Source organism: Atractosteus spatula, chromosome 14 (genome assembly GCF_055471065.1).
Source record: "Atractosteus spatula isolate fAtrSpa1 chromosome 14, fAtrSpa1.hap1, whole genome shotgun sequence".
Taxonomy (NCBI): Eukaryota; Metazoa; Chordata; class Actinopteri; order Semionotiformes; family Lepisosteidae; genus Atractosteus; species Atractosteus spatula.
The window spans coordinates 24,859,214-24,885,772 of record NC_142719.1 but is presented as its reverse complement, the minus strand read 5'-3'; the positions used below and the strand labels follow the sequence as shown (position 1 = coordinate 24,885,772).

The 26,559-nt window shown below is 36.0% G+C and overlaps 1 protein-coding gene across 1 annotated transcript in view; it reads right to left on the bottom strand.

Moving 5' to 3' along the window:
* cnot6a (CCR4-NOT transcription complex, subunit 6a) overlaps window positions 1-23,223 on the bottom strand; it is a 32,585-nt gene extending 9,362 nt beyond the window's left edge. Inside the window, exons 1-8 of the mRNA XM_088932002.1 lie at window positions 23,111-23,223; window positions 8,394-8,515; window positions 7,281-7,467; window positions 2,285-2,370; window positions 1,896-2,000; window positions 1,744-1,812; window positions 800-957; window positions 190-344 (exon numbers count right to left, since the gene is read on the bottom strand). Coding sequence (XP_088788128.1) covers window positions 190-344; window positions 800-957; window positions 1,744-1,812; window positions 1,896-2,000; window positions 2,285-2,370; window positions 7,281-7,467; window positions 8,394-8,505 — 872 coding nt within the window. The 5' untranslated portion in view covers window positions 8,506-8,515; window positions 23,111-23,223. The remainder of the gene's footprint in view (window positions 1-189; window positions 345-799; window positions 958-1,743; window positions 1,813-1,895; window positions 2,001-2,284; window positions 2,371-7,280; window positions 7,468-8,393; window positions 8,516-23,110) is intronic.
* Window positions 23,224-26,559: the final 3,336 nt, after the last annotated feature.

Here is a 26,559-nt window from a genome sequence, read left to right as displayed (position 1 = left end):
TTCAGAAATATAAAAGTGAAAATTTACACTGCCCTTCATACAATCTGCACAATTAGTCTCATTGTGCAGTTCAGGTCTATGAACAGTGAGATTTCAGAGAAGACTGCCGGCTATGACAAAAGCCACTCAGTTAAAGCAGGGTTTCATTTTGCATATGTTTGCTAGGATTGCGATTGAAGCACCACCTACTTTTCTGTTTTGAAGAATATTGCACATCCATCCACATGCTTCCTGTCTGACTCGGACATTGTCCTGGCTCGGGATTTGGGACTGAAGAAGCCATCATAGCCCTGTTCTTTCAGCTCCACCAGAAAGAAGTTGTAGTACTGCTCTGTTTCTACCTCCTACATAGAGGGGACCAAAGGTTACAAAGATAAATAAAGCAAATACTATCTACTTCACTGTGTAATTTGAACATAAGCTGCTTATACCTGTGCTCAGGCAAGTTTTAGAAATACTAGACTTACTGGTACTTACACTGCCTTGCATAAAACTTAAAGTTGTTCAAAAAAGTAATATAACCTGATTCTTATGCATGCAGGACTATATAAAGTTCATGAATATTTTCTGTTTTCTCTGCATGCATGGTGTAAACCTACTCCATTAAGTAATTGCACATGTTGTATAAGTAATTGGTAACACTGCATGAACTATTCATTTTTTAACAGATTTAGGAAGGACCATCTCATATAAGGTTTCAGTTAGTCACCAAATCCCACAGCGTCATTAAATCTAACTTCACAATATACTAGTATGACCACTGTATAAAGCTATCTAGAAAATGTTAGTTTTTTTTTACCTGAAGACTAATGATGTCTGCATTGCAACTTAGGATCTCCTGCATGATTGATTTCTTCCTGTACTCCCAGTTTAAAGCCCATGATGGACAGTAGCCATATAACTGTCGAGTAGCATACTTATCACAGAGTACATTGTAGCACATAACAGAAAACAGAGCTGCAAGGACGAAAAAATAAAATCCAAGTAAAATTTACACATTCAAATCTGGAACAATCAGTCATTCATGGTGGCAGAAGCCAACCAATAATATAAAATTAATTAAAAGATCCTCATTCTAACGTTTTAAATTTCCCCAATTTTTAATTTGATTCTTCTAGTACAAACCACTCTACTCATGGATGGTAAATACATCCCAATAAAGAATATTACAGAGGACAAGCAAACAAGGATGTACTGCAAATATTTCCAGATTAAAATTTGCATTTACTCTCAATCCATGCCCTGCTTGATCCAAATACTGTTAGCCTGTTTCACAACTTTAATAGAACATGCTTTTCAATTTTTGGTTTAGGAAGAGACAAATATAAATATTCGTATCTCAACACTGCGTACTATCTACCTGCTTGATGCTTTATTATGTATGAAAGGCAGTAAAGTAAAAAAAAATTGAAAAGGCTTGAATTTAAAGAAAAAATATTTGGCTATAAAATAAAAATGATCAGGGTTTTTGTGTGTGGGGCATGAAAAATACTGAAAAAAGCTCATTTAAGATTTATTTTACTAGATCTAATTTCTCACTTGTTTATGTAGGGAAAAAAGCTATGTTTAATTCTACTTACTGGACAGCAGTTATCTCCTTATAGACCATTGACACCACCTGCTGATGCAGCTTGGCTAGGAAAATATGTTTAGCAAGGAACAGGAGTGGACATAAAGAACAGAACTGAATGCTGGAATACAGCCCACCCACAGTCAGCCCTATCAGAGTGGTGCCTCTCCCACCTGACGGTCGTGTCCGGTCTGGTTCCTGCAGCACAATCCATGACCTTGAAGGGGGCTGCTCTGTTGGAACTAAAGAGAAGAGGTTTTGCAGTTAAAAGTGGGGTTTATTTCAGAAGAGCACACACAGTTGGCTCCAAACGACTCCGACTTACTTCTTTTGGCAGTGCCAGCCAAGTTATCAAGCAAGTAATTCAGTAGCCTTCGTGTCCCGTCTGGTTCCTGGTAGAGATTCAAGATTTCTTGTGCAAGTGGGTTTCCTGAGGAAAAATAAAAGTACATCAGACGGTTCACACTGCTATTTTTAGCAGAAGACAAACGGAAGCATGAAACAAGTTTTAGCACATTCAGTTGTGTGGTGACAAAAGAGTGTAAATCAAAGAAAGCTTTTAATACCATCAAAAACATTGATAATGACAGTAACTAATTGACACTTAAATAGCATTGCTAAAACAGGTTGGGTGACTGTCATTCAGGCCAGTGAAGCAATAAATTGAAGTTTGTCACTTTAGAGAGCTGAGAAGGCTTGTCAGTTGCACCATACCTTTCAACCCCAGTGTTTGTAACTGAAATAGTTTTCCCAGCTCAAAAGGTAGAACCCGCAACAGGTTGTTGTTTAAAAGCAGTTCCCTGAAAAAGAAAGAGAAAGATCTGAAATACACACATATATATGCCCCCATGTATATTTCTATGAATAGTTTTAATTATACTCAAAAATGAAACCTGAAATGTAAATATGCTTTGTTAAAAAACTATGTCAAGGTAAAATTAAACCATAGGTTTAGAAATTTACCATGGAAACAATTTCTTTATAATTTTGTTTGTGTGTGGATCTCCTCCTTTGTCTTCGGGTCTTTTCTGTATTCATAAAATGTATGGTCACTTGCACTGTTAAGCGCCTTGGGGCAACCTTGTTGTGAAAGGTGCTATATAAAAATAAATGAAATTCAATTGACTAATTCTGTATAATAATGTCAATAATCACATAAACAGGCTGTAAAAATGCTTTCAAAATTTTGTCGCCAATCGAACCTGCAACTTTTATGCATCTACCTGAAAAAAGAAAGAGGGTAAAGATGTGTGCTTTTCTACAAAAGTGGCTTTCTGGGGTGCTGGATGACTGTCTTTTATGCCCACCTGGTCATTGAGAGGGCACATAGAATTAGCTGAATCAACGAAGACCCGTCAAGGTCCTTCCCAAGGGCTGTTTTAAATTTTTTTTACTGCAGCGACAAGGTTCGGGTCATGAAAACAGCAAGGGACAAAGGGCCAATAATGGTTGAAAATCAACATATAATGGTTTTCCCGGACATTTCAGCAGAGTTTCACCAAAAACGGATGAGGTTTGACGCGGTGAAGAAGGAACTATGGGCTCTTGATGTCCCTGGTCTCAGATACAGAATTATCTACCTTGCAATATTTTGTGTGACATACAAGAAAAAACACAGCACCTTTGATAGCCCGTCAGATGCACAGAAATTCGTTAGAAGTTTAAAAATGAAAATCAGGAAGTGACAGATGAGTATGGCTTTGTAGTTTCTTTTATAGCCTTTCAATGTGTTGCATTGTACAGTGCTTAGCTATTGAAAGAAAGGTTTGTTGTTGTTGATCTCAGTTCATTCGTACTGACTACAGTATTTGATTTCTTGTTAAGTTTATAATGCTGTATATTTTAAAATTCTTTTTATTTCTATGTAATGTTCAAGATGACTGGTGTTGAACTGGTTTTCATTAAGATATTGCACCGAATTATTGATCTGTTTCATTTAGTGTTTTTTTAGTAAATGTGATTTATAGGGGTCCGGCCCGGACTGTTAAAACTGTTCCTTAAGAACAAGGACCAAACAGGCTCCATAGCTTGGTCTTGCTGGAAAGGGATGGGTAGGGTGGAAACAATGGGTAGCTTGATTGTTGAAGTGTTTTTTTTTTCTGATGTTCCAATGTTTTTTCTTTTTGGTTGTGTTTTTCTTTAAGGGTTTTTGCAAGGTTTATCTTGTTCTTCGTTCTGAATGTGAATACATCTTAAAAAGTAGAACTACTATTATCGGCAGTGAGCATAACACAGATGGCACATTTCTAATCAACAAATTAATGGTGCTACAATGGTGGTGCCTTTTGAAATACAGTTTACATCATTGAATTTTAAAGGCTTAAACTTAAGTTAAAGCAAGTAATGAACAGAATAAGAATTAAAATCTAAAACAGTTTTTCTCCAGGAAACCCATCTAAAGTCTGAGGATATAGAGTATACAAGAGACGGCCGGGACAGGTGTTTTTTGCCTCGTGTAACTCTCAATGGCAAGAGGAGTCATTACTCTTATACACAAATCAATCCCTCTACAAATAAAAGATACAATATGTGACCGTTCAGGGAGGTATGTCGTTATCCACAGTGAACTGCTTTCTGTTAAACTTAATCTACTAAACGTTTATGGAACAAATGATGATAATCCAATTTTTACAAAAATGTATTCATGATACTGGCCTCACTACAAGGTCATTTTATCACAGGGGGAGATTTTAACTGTACTCTCTGCCCTGAAAAAGATAGGTTGACTTGTATTGAGACCTTCTCATCAGCAAACAAGGAAAGGGCTACAGCATTGTATAGAAGATTTTAACCTATTGGGCATTTGGAGAATTAGAAACCCTAAACTCAAGGCTTTCTCTTATTCAGACACTTTTCAAACTTTGAGTATTTCTTGAAATTTGTAGAATTTTTGCCTAAAATTACAAAATGTTGGTATGACAGCATAATCATTTCAGACCATGCATGCGTTTCATTTAATTATCTATGTTCATACTCTCTCAGAGGACCTCCTAGGTGGCGTTTTCAAACAACTTGGTTGAGAGAGCCGAACTTTTTAAAATTTCTTAAAGCACAAATAGATTTCTTTTCGGAGGTAAATACAACTCAAACTTCAGCTTGTGTAAGATGGGGGGAAGATTTTAAAGCATTTCTTAGAGGTTAAATGATTAGCTATACAAGTTCTGAATTTAAAGCCTCCCAACTCAAAATGAAAAGATTAGAGAACAGAATAAAAGAACTAGAAGGCAAAATATTTTCAACTATCTCCTTTGAATTAATTTCTGAATTGAATAAAGTACAAGACCTCTATAATGAATTATCAACAAATCAGGCAGCAGAAAGTTTACTGCGACTGAAACAAAGTTATTACAAACAGGGAGAAAGAGCTGGCAAATTATTGGCTTGGCACATCAAACAGATACAATCAGAGAGCAATAAATGCAATTCAGTCTGAAGACGGAAATCTTACGGTTGATCCAACAGAAATAAATAATGCATTTAGATGTTATTACGAGACTCTATATAGTTCAGAATATTCAGAGACTGGTTTGCAGGTTTAGAGGATAACTTAAAGGTTGATGAGGTGTCTGAAGCCATTCTCAACATGGAGGAAAGACACCAGGACCCAATAGCATCCCTATCGAAATCTATAAAATATTTAAAAGTAAGCTAATTCAGCCTCTTATGGACATTTACCAGGAGTCACATAAAATGGAACTCTGCCTCCTTTAAATCGTACATTAATTATGTTGTTACTAAAACCCAGAAAATCACCATTAGAACGAGGGTCATACAGATCCATTTCACTGATCTATAATGCCAAAGATTTTGTGCAAAGTTTTGGCAAAAAGACTAGAGACTCTTTTGCCTCAATTAGTTCATAGTGATCCAAAGTGGATTTGTTAGAGATAGGCAAGCATTCCACAATATTAGAAGGGTACTCAACTTTGTATATGAAAAGAAAGGGGAGCCTGACAATGCAATATTATCAATAGACGCAGAGAAAGCATTTGATCGGATCGAACATCAGTATCTGTTTGAGGTTCTATCCAGAATGGGAATAGGAAATGGATTAAAGCCATTTATGCTAACCAATCTGCTGACATTCTAACCAATGGTTTGATATCTACCCCTTTTAATCTCAGCAGAAGAAACACAACAAGGACGTACTTTGTCGCCTTTGTTGTTTACACTAGCCATTGAACCATTGGCCATGGCTATTCGTAAACATATCAGCATTAATGGTGGAAATATAGGTAATGTAGAACATTGGATAGCATTACACGCCGATGACAATTTTACTTTCCAATTAGATTATTCAATACCCTCACTTATATTTTGATTAAAACATATGGGCTTTTTTCAGGATATAAGATAAATAACAATAAATCAGATTTAATGTTCTTATATGAGAATGAGAGAAGCAGGAGGGTTTTACTTATTTAGGCATTAAGATTACCCCAGTGGTCAACAAACATCCCAGCAAATTATAATCCTTTAATAGAATCTGTAATAGAGTCAATAAATAGGTGGACAAAAATGCCCATATCAATGATAGGGAAAATCAATATAATTAAAATGTCAGTTTTATGTCAGTCAAAATGTCAGACACCGGAAGAAGGCTTCACAGCCGAAACATTGTGTTCTCTCTTCTCTTTTCAGCACAGAATAAACCTATTACTTGTTCCTTTGCAGACTATGCATGCTGACGCAGCTACCCACCTGAACCATTCTTAATTTATACCTAGAAGAGATTAGGATGAATAAAAAGGAGTGTTCATTGGTAACCATCTGCATTTTAGAAGCAAAACAAGTTATAGCCTGTGTTTGGAGACAGGAAGAAAGTCCTTGTGTGTCACAATGGTTGAAGGGGATGACTTCATGCCTTGCAGTGAAAAAGATAATTTATCTCCTAAAATAAAAAATGGGGGAATTCAGGGAGATATGGGATTCATTTCTAAATTCTCTAGAGAATCATACGAGTAACATCTAGAGAGAAGGGGAGTAGGAGCTTAAATTAGGGGAACTACTTTATGAAAGGTAACACATTTAAGCCTTGTATACAACACGTATCTATGTTAAAAAATGAACACCCATGTGACTTTTTTTGGAATATTTCAAATATTCAAAAAAAATGTTTTTTTTTTTAATTGAGCTATTTCTAAATATGCAAACTGTCTGGATGTTTTATCATACTCTCCCTTTTTATTGATGTTTGTACTTGGTTCATATTTTCTCATTTCATATTTAATATGGAAAAACCAATAAAGATAGTTAAAAAAACAAGTCAACAAGACAGCATGGCAACAGGATGTTTAGTTTTTTTTAAACTGAAGTGCCCCTTTAAAGGCTTAATATTTGTACCTGACAGTTTTGTTTTCCAACAATCACTTAAGAAACTGCTGAAGGTCAAAGAAAAAGTTTATTTCTTGAAATAGAAAAGGGCAAATAAAAAACCTACCAGTAGCACTGAATATGAGGCTGCTGCGTCTGCAGGTTTTCCAGTTCACATCATGACCCAACTGAACTAATTATTGGCTTAACTGCCTTAATTATGACCTTACCTGGAGCTATTTTAAGAGTTATTCCCAGTTCGAAGAGCTCTCAATTTAAAGGCATCTTAATTCTGCTGGAGGCACCTGAACCTTACACTCATATCAAAAGTCCACCTTTCTAGTGAGATATTTTCACATACTGCAATTCACACTCTGCTGAGAAAGAGCCCATTTACCTGAGTGAAACCATGTTTCCGAGCTCTGCTGGTAAGCTCCTGATCTTGTTGGATGAGAGGTCCAGGTATACCAGATTATGGAGTTTGGCAATGTCTGGCGGAATGCGTGAGAGGGAATTGTCGCTGAGATGCAATGCGGTTAAGTGCGTCAGTGACCACAATGCAGTGCTTAAGCTCCTTACGTTCCCTGTAAAGGATGGGGGGAAAAAAAACACTGTGCTCAAATACTTTATTATGCCGAGCACTGTCCACAATTTAGAACTACCAGCAATGAATATTTAACCAACATTTTACATTTATATCTAATGCGACAGAACAGTTCATAAGCTGCTGCTAAGTAGGTGACATTTTCAGTCCAGTTTTATCAGTCACCTGAACTGAAAATTATCAAAGGCAGTATTAAAAACCCAAGTCATTCAGCATACCTTGGCAAATGTTGTTTCAGAAAGGGAGTTCAATTTATAGAACAAAAATACACAGAAGCTATAACATCTTTCCATTTTTTAAAAAATTTTACACCAATTACATGTAATTGTCTGCATGAGAGCTGGAGCCTTTAATAATTCCAAAAAGTCACCGCTTAAACTTTAGGCTCATGGGGTGGAAAATGTTACATTGAATAAAACCAAACAAATAGGTTTGTTGTAAAGCAAACAAAAATAACAGATGGCATGTATCCTCCTTTCGATTTCCAAGTGTCTGAGTTGAGATGCAGAATTAGGTACACCAGGGCAACTTTATTGCTATGGACTGCATACAACTGCATCATGATTGATAAAAATTTACCATTAAAAAATCATTTCTTGTGCCACTTTAAACATACACATATTTACAGGACATTTTTCAAGTGAAACTTTGAGATCTTGTAAGTCTGTTTTTTTAATACAAATTTTCCTTTTAAAAAGGCAAGATTTCTAAGGAAAAATGAATGCAGTCTTGGACCCTGAACCAAATCTGATACAATCTGAAATCAAGATGAGAATAGTCTTGGGAAAAAATTGTAAAAAGATCCTACAGTTTTCACTGAGAACACCTGGAGAGATTCAGTATTTATGCAAGATGATTTATTTTTTTCCCACTGATCTCAGTGTCTGGTACAGTTATGTCACTTACCGCTGATTTCTAGCTCAGCCCAGTACGACTTCTTCCCGTTGGCTACGTCCTCACTCGACATTATTGTGTACATCCGCCTGGGATCTGGCGGGTCATATTTTTCCTTGGGCATTCCTGTAATACTGCAGAAAAAGGCAAGTCAGGGCCCTTCCACACACACTTACTGCCCCTTTTTATAAGAGAAAATTATTCAGGTGTTTTAACATCATGATATAGTGTAGAGGGCAGTATGGTGGTTTCCTCCCACAATTTAAAAACATACTGGCAGGTTAATTGGTTTCTGGGAAAACTGCATGCGGCAAAGGACTGGTGTCCCATCCAGGTTGTACCCCCACCTTGAGCCAAATGCTTGCCAGGATAAACTCCGGCTCCCCTGTGACCTTGTTTTGGATGAGACGATTTAGAAATAGATGGATATAGTGGATATTCTTCTGCACTGAACTGCTCCAAAACTTGGGAAAATCAACTATGGAACTGCAAAAAAATATTTACCTCATGTTTCACAGAGTTACTTATGAGTGTTTATAAAATTTAAAAGCTAAAAGAAACAGAAATGGTCAATGACAACTCTTATTGCCTTAACATGGTTAATAACTCAAACATTCATGCTGATTCATAATTTATTACTCCTGGCTCCCATCTCATTTCACATTATCCTATGATGCCTTTTGTTCATTTTAAAAAAGGGCTTGGGCTGCTGAGTACTACAATGGAAGGTTTACCTAAATTTCAAAGTGGGCAAAGTGAAATTACTGGTGCACAAAAACAAAAGAGAGGCAAAACACCTTTCTTGACCAGTTGTTTGAAATACTGACCGACCACATCTAAAGAAAATCTTTTCATGTTGATGGTTTTCAAAAGGTTTACTTGCCCACCAGGATTGACAGTATAACCAGTAAAGGCTAGGTTTACAGTGTTTCAACTAAGGAGTATCGGACAAATCATGTTTGGAGCATGAATATCAAGAAGGTCTTAGCTCTATAACTGATTGGGGGGACTTCAAGGCAGAGAATTTAGGTTGTATAGTAAGAATGAGTAAAGAGAAATTTGCACTTCCAAGACTGCTGGACCACACCTCAAACCTCTGTTTATATATATACTTTACAACTACTCACTTGATTGATGTGTGACCACATTGCCAGCAAAACAGGTAGCTCGATTTAAACAATCCTTAATTCTTAAAGGGTTGTGAATAAAACTAAAGTGTACAAAAGTGTACAAACCACATCATGAAATACACATTAAACAAGCAATATACACACTCTAGATCACATTATAAAACACATTAGTTAATATAAGCAATTAAAACATTCACAATGTACCAAGATTTCATTTGAAAGACCTGAAAGTAATCAGAAGGGAAAGCAATTTGATAAATACTAAATATTATTTATAAGCAATTCAAAATATTATATTTAATTCAAAATAATAAAACATGCTCTTAGCATCATGTCAATTGTGACATAAGGTTTAAATTTTAAAAATACTCTTTAATGTTAGGCTATATTAAGTGTTGCAAGCACCTTTGAAACTATTGTAACTGCTAATGCAATTATGTTTCAAAGTTAAGCTTCACATGGAAAAAAAAAAGACAGCTGCAGACCTGTGCAATTTTCAGATATTGGTCTTCAGTGACAAACCTGAACCTGTGAAAAATATTAAATGAATGCAGGAAAGCACCAGGGCTGCAATTTCCACTGCTCTCTACTTCTTGTAACTAAGGAGACCCTAATGACTTTCAAGAACACTTTCCAGACAGTTGTGATGCACTGTGCAGGAAGGCAATAAGCCAATCAACTACTGCAATCTCTTCGATTCTACCAAAAGCTGATTGCCACGCAACAGAAGCTTTAAAAATAACCTTCCACTTCAAAAAAAAATTTATACTCTAAAACGTTCATTCACTGGGGCTCTCAATCACTTCTGACTGCCACACCTCCCTTTAAAAAAAAAAACTTTAAACAAATGGATTCCAAATATTAAGTGACCCAAAAATATGCAAGGCCGAAAGAAAAGTTAAGTGCCTGACACAAGTGACTCAGGTCCTTCTGATTATTTTGATATATTGATGTTCTCTCTGGCACTTGAGTACATGCATTAAAGCAAGCATTAACATACTACTTTTTCTCTCACAGCCTTCAAGTAGATAGACAAATGCCTGCTATTTCTGATAAAAGACAGAGTCTTTACATTCAAATAAATATTAGCATCCCAATTATACATAACTATTTCAGGACACCATTTACAAAAGTTTTCCCATCGTCTTTCTAAGTGTCTACTTCCGTTAACGTCAATATTTGCATTTTTATTATTAAATGCTATTACAAAGAAAACCACCTCAGAGTGGTTTATTTCAGCATTTTTAAATAACATAAAATAAAATTAACAGATTTACACAATAAAATCAAATAAAAATATTTGTGCAGAACACCTCAAGGGAAAATCCTAAAAAGTGACCAACTCAACAAATGAGAATAAAACTGCATATAATGCATATATTTACATAGAATGTTTTCATGAGAGGTGCAGTCCAGAAGCATAAACATGCACTGGACATCATCCCAGCTCTTATAATTACTGTTCAGTGATGCAAGACAATAGATTTCTGCATTTCTTTGAAAAATGCTATTATTACATAGAAAAATGATTATAAAAGGTATAGCGAAAATGTTAGGCCTAAAATATAAGAAAATATTTGAGTCTTCAAAAAGAACAAAAAATGGCTCTCAGGTGAAAAATAAGTTCCTAGCTTGAATGATAAAAATGCATCACCTTTTAAGATCACTTCACAGGGAGTTTTGGAAATAAAAACATTTGGAAAAATATTTAAAATAGCACACTAACATGTAGAGGTGCATGGTAAAACCGGTATACTGGTAAACTGGTTCTTTAGTCACGCAGTACATACCGTGGTACATTTTAGACCGTACTGGTATGCTCAGTAATTTCTGGCAGCAGTTTTGTTTTTTCGATTTTTACAAAGATTTTCTACTGCTTACATTCATAAAATCAAAGTTGATTCAAAGAACAAAATGACTGCAATAAAAATAATGTTAACTTTAAAAGGGTGAGTAAAAAAGTAACACTAAAGGTATTTCCCGCACATCATCGGAGAAAATGATCATCAAACACTCCTTTACAAATCCATGGAGTACAGTTGTTGTTTTATTGAGGGTTGTTCACCAGTATGTTACATACTTATTTTCCAATGACCCATTGAACGTGCTGTTTTTTCTAGTTTTTCTGATTTAACTAACTCTAGTCGGGAAGGAATTCTAGTCTTGATCATGTTTTTAATTCCATTACTACCATTAGACATGCTTTTATTTATTGTAAGATTGTCTTAAGTTTAAGACAATATAGAATGTCTTGTCTCAGCAATGTTTTAAGCAAGTATTGAGGATTCTTTGAAGTTTTAGATGAAATAGCCAAGGGCAATCAAACATGCTAAACATGTTTCACAAGGGTGTGAATGCCAACTTTACTTATTGTAAGGAAAAAATGTTAAACTTACAAGCACCTGATTTAATCATTTAATGATTGACAAAAATCTGCATGTTGTTAAACTGTTCTGTTACACTGTTCAGTGTTATTTTTAGTTCTTTGGTTCCAATTTAAAAAAACCCATCTCTGTTACTTTATTTTGTATACACCTCAATATGCTTTACTAATCATTAAATGAAACTATGAGAGAGTCTCCATATATAAACACGCAAAATAGTTCACGGCATACCGCAGTACCCAACCCTACTAACAGGGTTTTCATTTAATGTATGACATGACTGAAGCTACATAACTAACCATTCAAACAAATTTAACAAATTGAACAGGGTATGAATGAGGCATGAATATACATCTTTCAATTTCTTGAAATAAAACATCATGCAGCAGTAATTAAATAATGAGAACCAGCCTATAGTAAATTAGTACCTTTGCACATGATCTTTGATTTACAGAACACACACCATGGAGGGTTTCATTTTACTGGGAATACAAACTTACTCTTTCATGTTTCCTCATTTTGAAATCAAAAGAGTGAATACAGGTGAGGGTGTATGAATGGAATTGAGTGCATCAAATTCAGATTTCAGCATACATTCCATTCAAGGCAATAAACAAATTTATTTTAGGCAAAAGAGGCCATCTTCCTTAAGAGTACAGTATACATTGTATTCTGAGGATGTGGTAATTGTTTATACAGCAACACTTCATCTACATAGGCTGATTTTATTAAACTGAAAATAAAGGAACTTCATAAGCTGAGAACGCTGTGCTTGCAGCCCCAGCTGTTTATTACAGTGTGGGCTCTTATGTAAAAGGAATACTAATAATTACAGCCCATAAAGCCTACTAGTAACACCAACCAATTGTTCTACTTTCCATTCCAGGTGGGCACGCTCATCAGCTTCGGATTCCTACCAGTGTTACAAATTACTTGATATTAAAACAAAACATTTATTAAACATACCCAACAATGTTACAAGCAATGTTCTTTTTAATTCTACATCTGCCACATTGTTTCTCTAATGTTAAGGCTTTTGCTATAGGTTTATTATTCCACCAGTTTCAGGCTTCAGCATTTTAACTGATCCTTTTCTAAGGGGGTGTATGTACTTGTTTTTATTGAATGAAAGCCTTAAGCCAAATGACCACCATCATCCAGGAAAAACAGATTAACTTGGACACGTAAGCTAGCCTGTGTAAAAAAAATAGACAGCTCCACATTTCCATTCTCAATGAGCCTTCAGGCCAGCATCACAATACTCACTCTCCTATTTCCATGGTCTGTCTGAGGCTGCACTCTGTTCAAAGTCTCAGCAGGGATAGTCACTGCTGTCATATCCCATATACCAGTGCAGCACACACAACTTTTTACAGGAAGCAAGAAGACTGGCTAAAATACACGACAGGTACTCTGGTTTAACACACGCTGGTTATAAATGACTCTCATTCCTGGTCAGTGTCCCAGGTGGTGTCTTTAATGCCAGCAGAGCTGTGGTGTGCCAACAAGTTAACACCTCTCTGAAAGAGAAGGAATGGCTAGCTAACCAAATATAAAACAGCCTCTTCCGTTCCCAGGCCTCTGTGTACACAGCACTGCGTGTATTTTTAGTTCTAGACTCAGTAAGAATCTGGTTTGAGCCTGTTCTACAGGGTGGAAACTGCCTGAAACACCACTCCATTGTAGGCTGCACAAGGGCAGATATATGATCTTTTAACCCACAGTTTGTTTCACTGTAGTTCAGGTGTGTCTAATTAAGGCCATAAAAACACTTGGAATAACTTTGTTAGCCATCAAGGATTGTTTCCATTTCTTCCAGCAACGTGTGCAACCAAGGCCTTGCATCTGACTGCCATGCCTCTGAATGCTATGGCAGACACCAGTTATTACACTACATTTCCACAGCTGGAAACAGTGGATTAGAAGACAAGTTATTTCTCAGCTGTCTTCCAAAGAGAATCTGTTCTCCTCTGAGAGTTACTGACGTTTAAGGTGCCACTGGAAGAAATCTCAATCATCTAAATTCAGCTGTCTGCAAACTCACACACGTGCTCCATCTATCCCTCACAAGAATTTGGCCATCATTGAAAGACCTCATACACTGTCAGTATAGAACTACTAGCTGTTGCTTTTTCTCTTAATCAGAGCAACATGTAAATAGGAAGTGCAACAACTACTGAATTTTTATTTTATCAGAAAGCAAAATCTGATATTTTCCATTATGAGCTCCCTAAAATGCTACTAAGCATTCCATCTGCTTCAAAGTATCACAGACAGGAACAACAACAGTAAACAATCTACTCTGCTGCACGAGACTACAACAAACCACAAACCCAATTTGTTCTCCATCCTGTACAATCCTCCATAGGTGACTACAGGCAGGAGTCAAAGGTTGCTTCAATAAAACTATAAAGCTCAAAAAGCATTTTGTGTGCAACAACAAAAATGTCAAAAAGGAACAAGCCTATTATTTGTAATCACTTGCTTATTTTCACATTCAGGAAAAAATGCATTCAGAGTATGGCAGTCTTGACCTTGACCTTGTCGTGAATGTTCTGCCCCCGGTGACACAGTCTTCCACATTTACACTGGCTTTGAGGGAAAGTGCAATACAATAAGTCCTGGTATCTACTGGTGGCTCTCATGACAGATTCCACTGGTTTTCATTTTTTTTCTGCAGCCAATTAAACTTCAAACCACAACTGCCTCCCTTGGAAGAAAATGTAGCATGAGGGTGCCTTTGTTTGTGTCTGAACTGCCAACATATTAACATTTAAAAGTGTGCTGAGAATTTTCTTCATGCACAATGATCGTGTTGGGGCACATGAAGAAGCAGAAAAAAAGCTCTGCTACGCTACTATCGACATTTAGCATTTATGAAGACTTTTTCCTCACAGCACACAGACACATCATTATAAAGCAATGTAAGTGAATTAAAGGTTCCAAAAACTCTCATCAAACATTGCTGTAAGAGTGGAGCTGATCTTTTTCCTTTAAAGACATAAAAAATAAAATCCTTTATTAGAATAATATTGAACACAAACTACTGCCTTCCTTGATTTACTCTAACTACATTATAGACTAGTTTTAATGATAAGCTCCATCAGAGGAGGCCTGAAAAAGTATGGTTAAATATACAGCACGTCCACATTTTATTAAAAATACACCATCCATACAAGCTATGTTAAGTTGACAGTTTCAAAGTTTAATAAATTGATGTTCCAACTGCAATGTATCTTAATCAAAATGACACAGCAGAGAAAACACACAAGGCTATGTGAGAAAAGTGATCCCTTTCCCGAGACAAAGCCACTCGACTCAAGCAGAGCAGCGGGAAAACAGCTGTTAGTCTGCACTTGCCAGCCATTTGTTTAGGGTGGGCCTTAAGTTTTCTAACCATCTTCCAACACGGCAGCCATGCGCACAGAGCTGCTGCGCTTCTTTACTGGAGCACACTCACCCCACTGTGCAATGAGCAGCATTTTGCATGGCGGGAGAGGCAAGAGAACTGTGAATCCACACTCAGCAAAGGGCTGGAATAAAAGCCCCACCAGTGAGATAACACATGCTCCACTCACAACACTAGACATCTATCTAATCCTAGGCAGCTTTTCTTAACAGACAAACAATTCTAGTCACCAAGGAACGCTCCTTCCTGATAAGTGCATCTACACTAGACCTATTTTTTCAAAGAAAATATCATGTCATTTTACTGCCCAGATGTTATTTAGTGCATCACGCTGATCAGACCATGACTGAAGGGCAGTATAGCAGACAAAGCTATAAAATCAATACCTGGTGCACTTTGCAAACATTCTGAAGGAAACAAAATTCCCTTCATAAATTCATAGAGCTCTCTCTCAACTTTAAAAACAAAGGGAAACCAAGTCTATAACTTGCCACTTAGAAACAAATGCCACTTCCAGTTTCATTTTTATGCTTGAATAGCACTCTCAAGGAACAGATGAAACCACCACAGCTGAGATGTTTTGTAAGAGCGAAAGAATATTCTTTCAGACTGAAACATTATTTTAAAATTATTTTAGAAAGTCACAGGTGGAAACTATTTGTGGAACTGTTGTGTGGAAAAGCTTTAAACATCACCACTGACAAATACCCAAATAAGCTCTAAAAATGCTAGCATAGTTAGTTTTGTGCTAATTTAGATTAAGTAATTAAAATGACATTTTTCTAGTTTTGATATCTTTGTAAAACAGCTTTGGGATGTTACTAGAGTATCTATCGCATGCTGATTATTAATTTTGCAAAACAAATACCCTAACCCTATCTTTTACCCAAATTTAGTAGAACTGAAACCTTCCAATTATCCAAAAAAAAGCAACACATGCTAGATCAGCAGGTGTAATGGGAGTACTTTCATTTTGGGTATAAAGAGCAAGCTTTCAGAGGGACAAATACTTATAAAACGTAACAGTAGAAAATCACCTAACAAAATCACTACACTGTTAGAAAAACAAGTATGGTTTTCAAAATTAAAATGTAAGTACATATACTCTCAGAGCAGATAAATAAATAAATCCTTTATTGCAGAAACGTTTTCCACAAAATTAAATTTAAATAATGCAACTACATATCAACACAGCATTCACAGAAACCCAAAAAAGTGACAAACAGACTTTTGAAAGAAAATGCTAGTTTTCCTATAGAACCTACCGTAGCAGAGAACATCCCTCTTAAGCTGTTATCTTCTGGAAACTTCTAGCTTGCAGGCCATGACACTGGATGTCATATCTGAATTTAATAGTTAGCCAAGGGAAGTGTTCAAGTAAGGAGTGAGATGAAGAAGCAAAGAAGTGCTTTCATCTACAAACTAAGCGTAGCAACTACACAGTACCAAACCCAAAATTCATCCATCCATTGTCCAACCATTTCTTCCAATTCAGGGTCGGCAGGGAGCTGGAAGCTATCCCAGCAAGAAAAGTGTGCAAGGCAGGGTATTACTTGGATGGGACACCAAATTCCACGCCGACAGCACCCTAGATACAGAATTGAACTTGGGTCCCCAGCACTGCGAGGCACCAATGCTAACCCTTGTGCTTCATAAGTTTTGTTTTTCCTGGGCATAGAGTATAATAATGTAAGCTTATTCGAGGAGCAAAAATAAGAACGGATGTTCAATTTTAAGTATAAAGAAAAATGCACACTGAAGTTTCAAAGGTTCAAATAATCTTAGAAGTTTCATTCAAAGTCTCTGGAGTTTTCTGTACTTGTTAAAAGCACTGGAATTGAAGTTTTTCCACCCCTTTCTAAAAGAATATTAGTTACTACTTAACCTTTAAAGCAAAATACAGAACAAAGGGGGTAAATTCCTTTTTATCTCAAAAAAGAAAGTGACAACCATGTTTCCCCTGTTATTAACTGCCTAAAACAATTAAAACTTATTTCCAAAGATAAGCCCTTTGAGACTATCATGAAAGCCCTATTTGAACTTGGTTTAATTTAGTCTTTAGTGCAACAGACAAATGTTAGTATTTGGAATGGATGAACATATATGTAACTATTGAAGTGATGGTTATAATAACATTGTTTCCTTTGAGGTCAGGCTGTCAGTTAGCACTTGCAGACATGTATGAATTATTGAAAGGTGGCTCAGTCCAGAGAACAGAGGAATGCAGTGAGATGAAGCAGCCATTTTGATAAGCTAATCTTAACCCTTTCACCGCAATAAATGAACAAAAAAGCACTGCATCTGCAAAATGTGAATAAAACTCAATCCCTTCTAAACTAGAGACTGAGAATAACAGATTTCAAGATGTACTGTTATGAAAATAAGCAATTCAATTTTGAACGCAGCAGCCAAATGGAATGAAGATAGTTAATAGATGCAGGAAAGTCCTAGGAGACTGCCAATGAGAAGTTCACCAATGGCCTGAGACACTATGGGATTTTATATCTCTTTTATACAGGTACTGCAAAATGAGACGGAAACCAGACAGAAACCTGCCTATTCCAGTAAAAATAAAGCCCTCTGGTTACTCTTTCCCCTTGAACAAGTACCAAAACAGGCAGTTCTGCCAGCCTTCTGCCTTTACTGATTGAGACACTTAGAAAGCAAGCCTCTGCAGATTTTAGGTATTGTAAACTACACAAAGCTTCAGATTTAAGGATATAGAACGGAATTCTGAATTTGATGTGCATTGTGGTTTTTTTTACTAATTCTAATTTCTGGTTTTCTAATTTGACCAAATTAGGTAAATATAATTTTCTTTCAACACAATTACTCAGATAAATCAAAACCATTTCACTTAAGACTACATTTGTGACAAAAACTGAAGAGAAGTTCCAAAGGGAGAAATGGAGATAACCGTATTATTAAAATAATTCCCTTTGACATCCATGTCAAGAAAATACATTGGCTAAGTATCTATGTGATTCTTCGTTCTTGGCATGCAGGAGATGTTTTCTTTTGCAGAGGTTTTGAGAGCCGATTACATTGCAGACAGAAGCCTTTGTTCGTTACTTAGCTCTCATCTGCACTAATGCACTAGTGCAGTTATAGAAGTTTAAAGGGCAAAATTTTAAAATTATAAATCCTCTGAGGAATGAGAAGAAAAACTGATATTCTGGAGGCAAAACATTTCATTCTTAATACATGTTTACCAGAAGGGCACAGGAAATGTGTCTGATAAACTTCCTGTTTCAGCACTGAACACAACCTGCTCTGTTCAGCACAATACAGATTTTTCTTTATTATATCAGTTCTTTGCTAAATGTAATATAAATAATCACATTAGAAATGGGCACCCACAGAATTCTCAATCTTTGTTAAAAACATCTCAGAATTGGCTTTCCTGAAAATGGTTACTTTCTTGAGAGCTTTGACATGACTCTTATGACAGAAAGAGAAAAGTTAGAGGAAAGGACTTAAAGACAACTTACATCCTTTGGTACAGTACGTAAGGATGTAGATGTTTTAGTTGTGTGACAGACCCAAGTGTTTTTAAAAGGTTTCAGTGAAGACAATTTCTGAAACAACTATTATCATTGTCAGCTCTTACATTACAGTGTTAGGCAGTGCTAAATTTCGAGTAACCAGAATAATTTCAACAATAAGTATTGTCTTTTTTTTTGTTCTAAAGTACATTTTGCACCTCCTTCTTTAGATCAGTCGGTAGTTCCAGTTCAGTTAAGATTACATTGTATACAACAATATTGGTTTTTAAAAGTTATAAATTGAATTAATTTAGTTAACATTCAAATTCTAACTGGCCAATAATAACCTGACAATTTGAAATCAAAAGCTGTCGGCAGATAGATGCACAACAAAGCCAACCTGTGTGATAACGAGCACTTAAGATAAATTAATGTGTGCAGAGATGGGCCTTAAAGGAAATTCTGGCATAACTGGATTTGGCAAACTTCTAACACATCTTAAGTATGAACTCTAAAGGGCCTATTTAATAAAATAATTCAAATTCATATGATACTTGAATATCCAGCTGCTGGATATTTGAACCTTCTTATTACTTAATAATAATTGAAAACATTAAAAGAAAAAACAGTTTAGCAGTTAAAGAAATTGAACAGGTAGCTCTACATTTAAAATTAAGCCTAGGTGCTAATAACATGTTAAAGAGCATTACCAGGAAAATACAAACTTCTGCACAAGCACACATCACTTATTTCTGCGACGTGCAAAACAAAAAATTAGGCCCGAAAGCCCTTTTCTAAGCCATTAAACAGGAATATGTTACCTCTACATTTTCTTTTCAAGCACCACATCATTTCTCTTGGGCATGCTAGGCTAGGCCAAGTGACGACAGCACCCTACAAAGTATAAATAAGCTTCACTATTGCAGGTGTGTTCTTTAAGTCGGCATCCAGAGTCTTTATCTGCTCCTTCTCACCATCAGACAAAAATTGAAAAGAACAGTGCAAAGTTAGACTGCTAGTGAACAGTGTTTGATATAGTGCTCAGTCTCCAGGAGAGTTTCACCTTTTCTTTTTTCATTCTATGTAAAGGAAAACAAATTAATAACAGCTTACCCTCATTTACACCTCTAATTATTTTCAACTAACATGCAGGAGAAAAGAGCACCTTGCTTCTTCTACTCATGATGAACATAAGACAAAAATGCATTACTGGGATGTCAAGGGGAGAGGAGCTTTTATCTGTGGACAAATCAAGGATCACTACGAACACAAAGCCTATTCAAAGCAGTGAATGATAAATTAAGAAAACGTTATCTACTCGACAAACTTGTGAAGCATAATACTAAAGCTGTCACTGAATCCAAGATCTGTATGTATAAGAAATAAAATCACCTTTGTCAATTTTTCAAGCCTCAACCATTCAGCAATACATTGACTAAGCCTGGGAAAAAAAAGAAACAACATGCTACATCACAACAGTTTTTTTAATCTAAATGGAATAATCATAAGATGGTTAATGGCCAAAATGCTTCTCTCTGTTCTAATCTGAAATGAACAATTACTCCACATGTTTTTTCCCCCAAATGCATGCTTTAACATAGTAAATAAAGTCAGCATTCAATTAACTTAGGTGGCCACCAGTGATAAAGGATACTTCCACTGCTTGCATTTAGTGCAGCAGGCTATTTCACACCTTTATCTGGCCACAATCGACCTCATCAATAAACCCATTACCTTTAGGCAAGTTTATTACACTCCCTACACTTCCTTTTACTAAATCTGCTCTCAGACTTGGTGTTTCTTACCAAAATGCCATGGTGGTGAAGAGTCTCAAAACCATCTGTCAAAAAGTTTATATTGTTAAGGGTTATCAATACAGAAAATACAGGCTAAGCCACAACATTTTACCTATTGAAGATTTCATAGACCATCAGTTAAAACCATTAAAAATAATAAAATGTAAAATAGCCTCAGTGTGCCACCTATCAAATTTGTTAAATATCAACTAACATTTTCTGAAATAACTAAAGCTACATTTTATATGCACTTCTATCAACAGTAATATTTGAAAAACAAGCATGTTAGCATACTTGACCCTTCATAGCATACAATACAGACTCCAAATTCTGGAAGACAAACTAAACTGATCCTTTTATCAGAAAAGAAGCTTTTTTTAAATAAACATAAGGCTTCACAGATCTGTTGAGTACATTTACAGTTTTTGATGATGAAGACCTTTAAAAAACATTCTCCTTACGAGGATGTCTGCATAATAAGGGAGGCTGCCATAACTCTTACAAGTTAGAGGTTCAGAAATTATGACCCTAAAAATAAATACAAGAACGATAAAGATACAAATTCCAAAAATCTGCATCAAACATCTCAAACATACGTTCCATTTTCTTCAACTGATTGAAATTATTGGTTTGTCATATTTGAACAGAACATAAAACTGCAAGAAATTATTTCTATAGACAACTGAGTAAGAATTTATTTCATGCTACCTCTCCTCTTTCTAGACAGGAATCTATTCTATGACAGGAATTATGTAACAGCTAGGCAGTTAGTTGGGCAGCAGTGTGTGGTATGATTAGGGTTTTGGGCTCAATGGGAGGGTGATGGGTTCATATTCCAGATGAGATTCACTGATTCATTCACTGTTCAGTAAAATGCCCAGATGTATAAACAGGTACAATTGTGAGCCATAAATTGTGAAAAATATCACTGAAATAATTTATGTGTACAGAACAGACACATATTAGTGAACACATCCAATCTCATCTATCACAATTACTATTCTTAGTGAAAAGCTTACTCCATTCTCTCTCATTATCCCAGTCTCAGGATAAACAGTGAATAAATACTTTGACTTGTTCCTGGGCTCTGCTGCTGAATTTCTTCTCATTCCCTTTTTGTTATTACTATGCATAGTATGAGATCCCTTGCATCAGACAAAACATTACAACTTGCCCTACCAAATTAAATTACCACCTGGGCCTAATTACATAAACTGTCAATGACTATACATTACATGAAGATTATAGCTCAACCATGACCAATAAATCAGCACAGTCAGTAACTTCTGTCCACTTATTTGGACAATTATCCTCACTTTACAATAATGTTTAAGTGAATTATCAAATGCTGACCACTGCCTATTATATTTTCTAAAATCCAAACCAGAGCTTAAGTGCTGGTACTGAAAAGCTAGGAAAGTATGTACTTTTACTCTAAAATACCATATCATACTGGATCGTGTGCAGAGCGTTATCTGTACTTGAACTGACTATTTTCAAACACACTTCCTCCTCAGATATCACCATATCCTTGCTGTTTATCTGGATCTAGTACAGATTTAACAATGCTACTCTTTGCCAATTATGTTACATAAATAAGAATAATAAAAAATAATAGTACTCAAAACAAGTGGGGTGGATGTTGTTTTAGAAAAGGCAATTTTACACAAAAAATAATTGAAGCTACAAAAAATAATTAAAGCTTCACGGTCTCCTTTCGTGAATTATATCTCTAAATAACATATGTTTGTTTATAGCCAGCAAGGCACAATTTCTTTAGTATTATTGGGCCACTGCGCTGTCAATCACAAGACTTTCTTTTTCTCGGCTTAGATCTAAATGGCTTCAATCCGAGATAGGCCTCAATAGGGGAAACGACTAAACCGTGCGTTGTCTGCACTATATTCGCGATTCTCGATACACGGTCGGTGTTAAATTTGTTATCTGAACTTGCTGTGTTGTAGAGAAACAGGTGAAAAAAATGTAGTTGAAAAGAAATCAAACTCACCGCGATGAACTACAAGCCACAACAAACACCACACACAGCCTGCATGTGAACTTTAAAAGCAAAACAGCCCTTCAACTTCCAATTTCCGAACCAAAACGCTAATGCAGTGCCTTCAGAGAAACTCCTGGTGTTTGCTATTTCTAAAGGTGTGAAAAATGCTTACAAGACGGTTAAATGAAGCAAAAGTAAACAAAAGTTTAAACTACTTTAGTAAGAAAAGGGGTACCATCAACCTCGACGAACTGAGGACGTAAACATGTAACATGTAACAAAAACGTATACAAGAAAGCCTAATACTGATCGAATCCACCGCCTTTGTTTCGGATTTTGTTATCAGAACACTTGCCTGCTCTCCTAGAACACGAGTATTCCACGATAATAAAGCCTCGCTAACAACACTAGCCACCTGGACAGCACAAATCTATTCATTGTTACGTTTTCCTTGCACCTCTGTCTAAAAAACACATTAAATGTTACTATATGTATTTATACATCGGAGAAAAGTGATATTTTTTACCTGAAAACGCATACCAATGTGTAAAGACCAGTGTGTTGTTTTCTCTTTGTTTCTCTCTCACTGTATCTGCAGCTGCCTCACGGAAAGCAAACAAGCATCATGGCGGCCGTGAGATTTTTGGTGTGTGATAACCGTACTTCCAGCCATTGGCTGAGGAGAAGATGGACAGTACCATTTTGGAACCGCCTCCTCCGCCTCGCTGTTGGTCGTTTGCGAGGGTACAACAACACGGTCTTCTGTAAGTTCTGAGATCTGGAAGGCTGGAGTTGTGGGACGTTAAAAACCGAAAGCAAAAACAATATTTCAGTATTTGTTGAATGCACACTCCATATTGTGCACTCTTTGTCGTAACATAATTAAGTTACGCTCTTAAAATAAGGGTAAATCAAGTAAGGGGAAGAAACATTAAATTTTAACAGGAAAAAATTACCGCCGTGCTCATTTCCTACACAAAAAAACCCGGGTGACATTTTGACACAATGATTTTTTAGGATGTTACAGTGATGAGGGCATCCCCCCTTCTCCGAACAAGAAAAGTTCAAAGAAAGTTTCAGGTCATTTCATATTGAAGACGGCAATTAACAAATTATATAGCATAAATCTATAAAAAATGTTTTTTCCTTTAACTAGTAGATTAAAATGTTCACTGCGATGTACGTCCTTCTTGCCAGCAATATCTGATACTACCTAGTTTTGTTATCGATACATTTTAATTCCTCAGTGACGACGGCACGAGTTGAAAAGCTAAGTATGTTAAAGGACGAATATTGTTTTTCTAGAAAGTATTATGAATTAAACTGGGAGAACACATAAACGACACATCTGTCAAGATATTTCACAGTTCAAGCCTGGAATATATACATTAGTTACATTCTCTTACATTACTCCTACTGACTGGTGGAACTATTCTATTTTGATTAATGATTTGCATTCGTATTTGTATCGTTATGTATTTGTAATTTGTAATGTAATGTTTGTCTACTAATTACCATTCTCTAAGCACAACCTTTTTCTGAATGATGAAATAATTTTTAAGTCTTTTTATTTAAAAGAGATCATCATCTGAAGATACATAGGAATACACCTCTGAAAACCAGGCTGTATTAGGTGCAATAAATTGCTTTCCAAGAAATAGCAGTTTGCTTTTTCCATATCATCATTACAGGATATATACTACATAAAAACATAATACATTTCGAATAATGGGAGGTCATTCAACCTTTCTAACCCATTTGATAGTAGTTAATCCAACTGATGGATTTCATTTAACCATTTTTTAAAGAATCCAGGATATCGACTTCAACAACATGTCTTTGTAGCTTCTTCCAGGCTCCCACAACCCTGTGAGAATGAAAGTTCCTTCTCAGTTTTTAATGTAGTTTTCATTTGTGTATCCTGGCTGGTGTTACAATGTTCACTCTGAAGAAATCCACTGGGTTAACTTTGTCAATGCCCTTGAAGACTTTGAATACTTGTATCAGGCCTCCTTGTAATCTTCTCTATTCAAAACTAAAGAGGAGGGCATTCCCTTAAGCCCCAGAATGTATCTTGTCCTTCACTTCTGGACCAATTTTAAAGCAGCTTTTTTTTTCACATGGCAACCATAATTTTACACAGTATATCAAATGAGGCCTTACTAGTGCATTATAAAATTTGTACATAACATCCCTTTATTTAAATTCAACATGTATAACTAAATATAATAGATAAGTAAATATTAACCGTCTTTTTAATTGCTTCCTCACATTGTCACACAAGATAGAAATGATGTCTCAACATAAAGACCTCAGTCATTTTCATAAGTAGCCTTTTCTAGCTCTGTGTCTCACATTTTAGGTTTCTAGTTACTATTGTTACTACCTGCATACCATACCCTCACTTATCTACATTAAACATCTGTCATCTGTCAGGTGTTTGCCAATTCTTGTATTTTATTTAAATCTATTTAAAATTCCTTTGCTTCTTCTACAGTTTTTGCTAATCCTCCTAATTTGGTATCATCTGCAGACTTGAAAGATGAGAGCAGACTACAAGTTTACTAAGTATACTTGAATCTAGATCATCAATATAAATATGGAAGAGTGAGTTTTGTTTTTAAGCTTTTTGCAATAGTTCTCCTTATCTTGCACACAGAAACTGAATAATAAGGATATGACAAAAGATAATGAATAAGTGTGATGTTTTGTACACCTCACAATTCCAAGTTGACAAGCATTAAAATGTTTGAACATCAATTCAGTTTCTGCTACAGATGAATGATTTAAAAAACTATCTTCTATAAAGCCTTGACCTCCATTTTCTCTATTGAGTGTGGGCTCTTATTTCCCTGTGTTGAATTTAAATCCAGAGTGGCTTCTCCTCCAGTAATATAACAATGTGCACACCGAAGCATACATTGGCTTGAGGGTTATAGTGATTTCAATCTCTGCTTGGTCCCAAGTGGCATAGCTTGCTATAGAGGCATATCATGTGATATGTCAGGTGACCCCAGTGCCTTGTGTATCAATGGTATCAAGTTTCTAATCTTAGCAGCCTATCCGTGAGTTGTGCAACCTTTAGATTTCTATGGTTTAAGGGACGAAAGATTGAATGGGACTTAATAAAACAGAACTCTGGCACTGTGTGCTTAACAACACCATAGCACTACTTGCTTACTTAGTGATGAATACAGAAAACGCTGTTGTTAATTAAATCCTTTGTTGGCCTTAAACAAGAGTCCTGTAAAAGCTTGTATGAGGTCTTGTTTCTTTTCTTTTTATATCAGCTTTCCAGAATGCGGTAGTAAAGTTACCTGGCAATAATAAGTTTGGAAGTGTTTTATTTATGATGGATGATATTGAGACATCTTTCCTCCTTCTGAAGAAGAATACAGCATGATAATGGTAGCTGAAGGGATTGCAAGCTGCCCTTTTTTCCCTTGGCTTTCAAAAATAAAAAACTGTGCTCTCAAAGCAAGCTAACTACTAATGGATGTTCAGCAAACAAAAATGGATTAAAAATTTCAATTTAATGAACTGACATGTTTCCAGAAGACTAAATACTACAACTTATAGTAATAATAATAATAGCAGTAGTACATAACATATTTCTGGTTCAATGGGCAGTACGATGACTGCTACATTGATATTGTGGACCTGGGGTGTTTCTGTGTGGAGTTTGTATTTTTTCCCATGTTCACTCAGGTTTCCTTCCACAGTCCAAAGACATGGTGGTGGGCTATTTGGCTTCTTGGAAAATTGGCCTAAGGGTGTGAGTGTCTGTGTGTCTGCCCGGCAATGGACTGGTTTCATGTCAAGCTTGTATCCTGCCTTGCACAACTCAAGGATAGGCTGCTTGCAGGGGAGAGGTGGTAAGAAAATGGACTTGTGGTCCGGGTTAGTTTTATTGACCAGAAGTATCACAGATCTGAATATTAGTCAGGACATATATTATTATAGTCTTTCTTGATA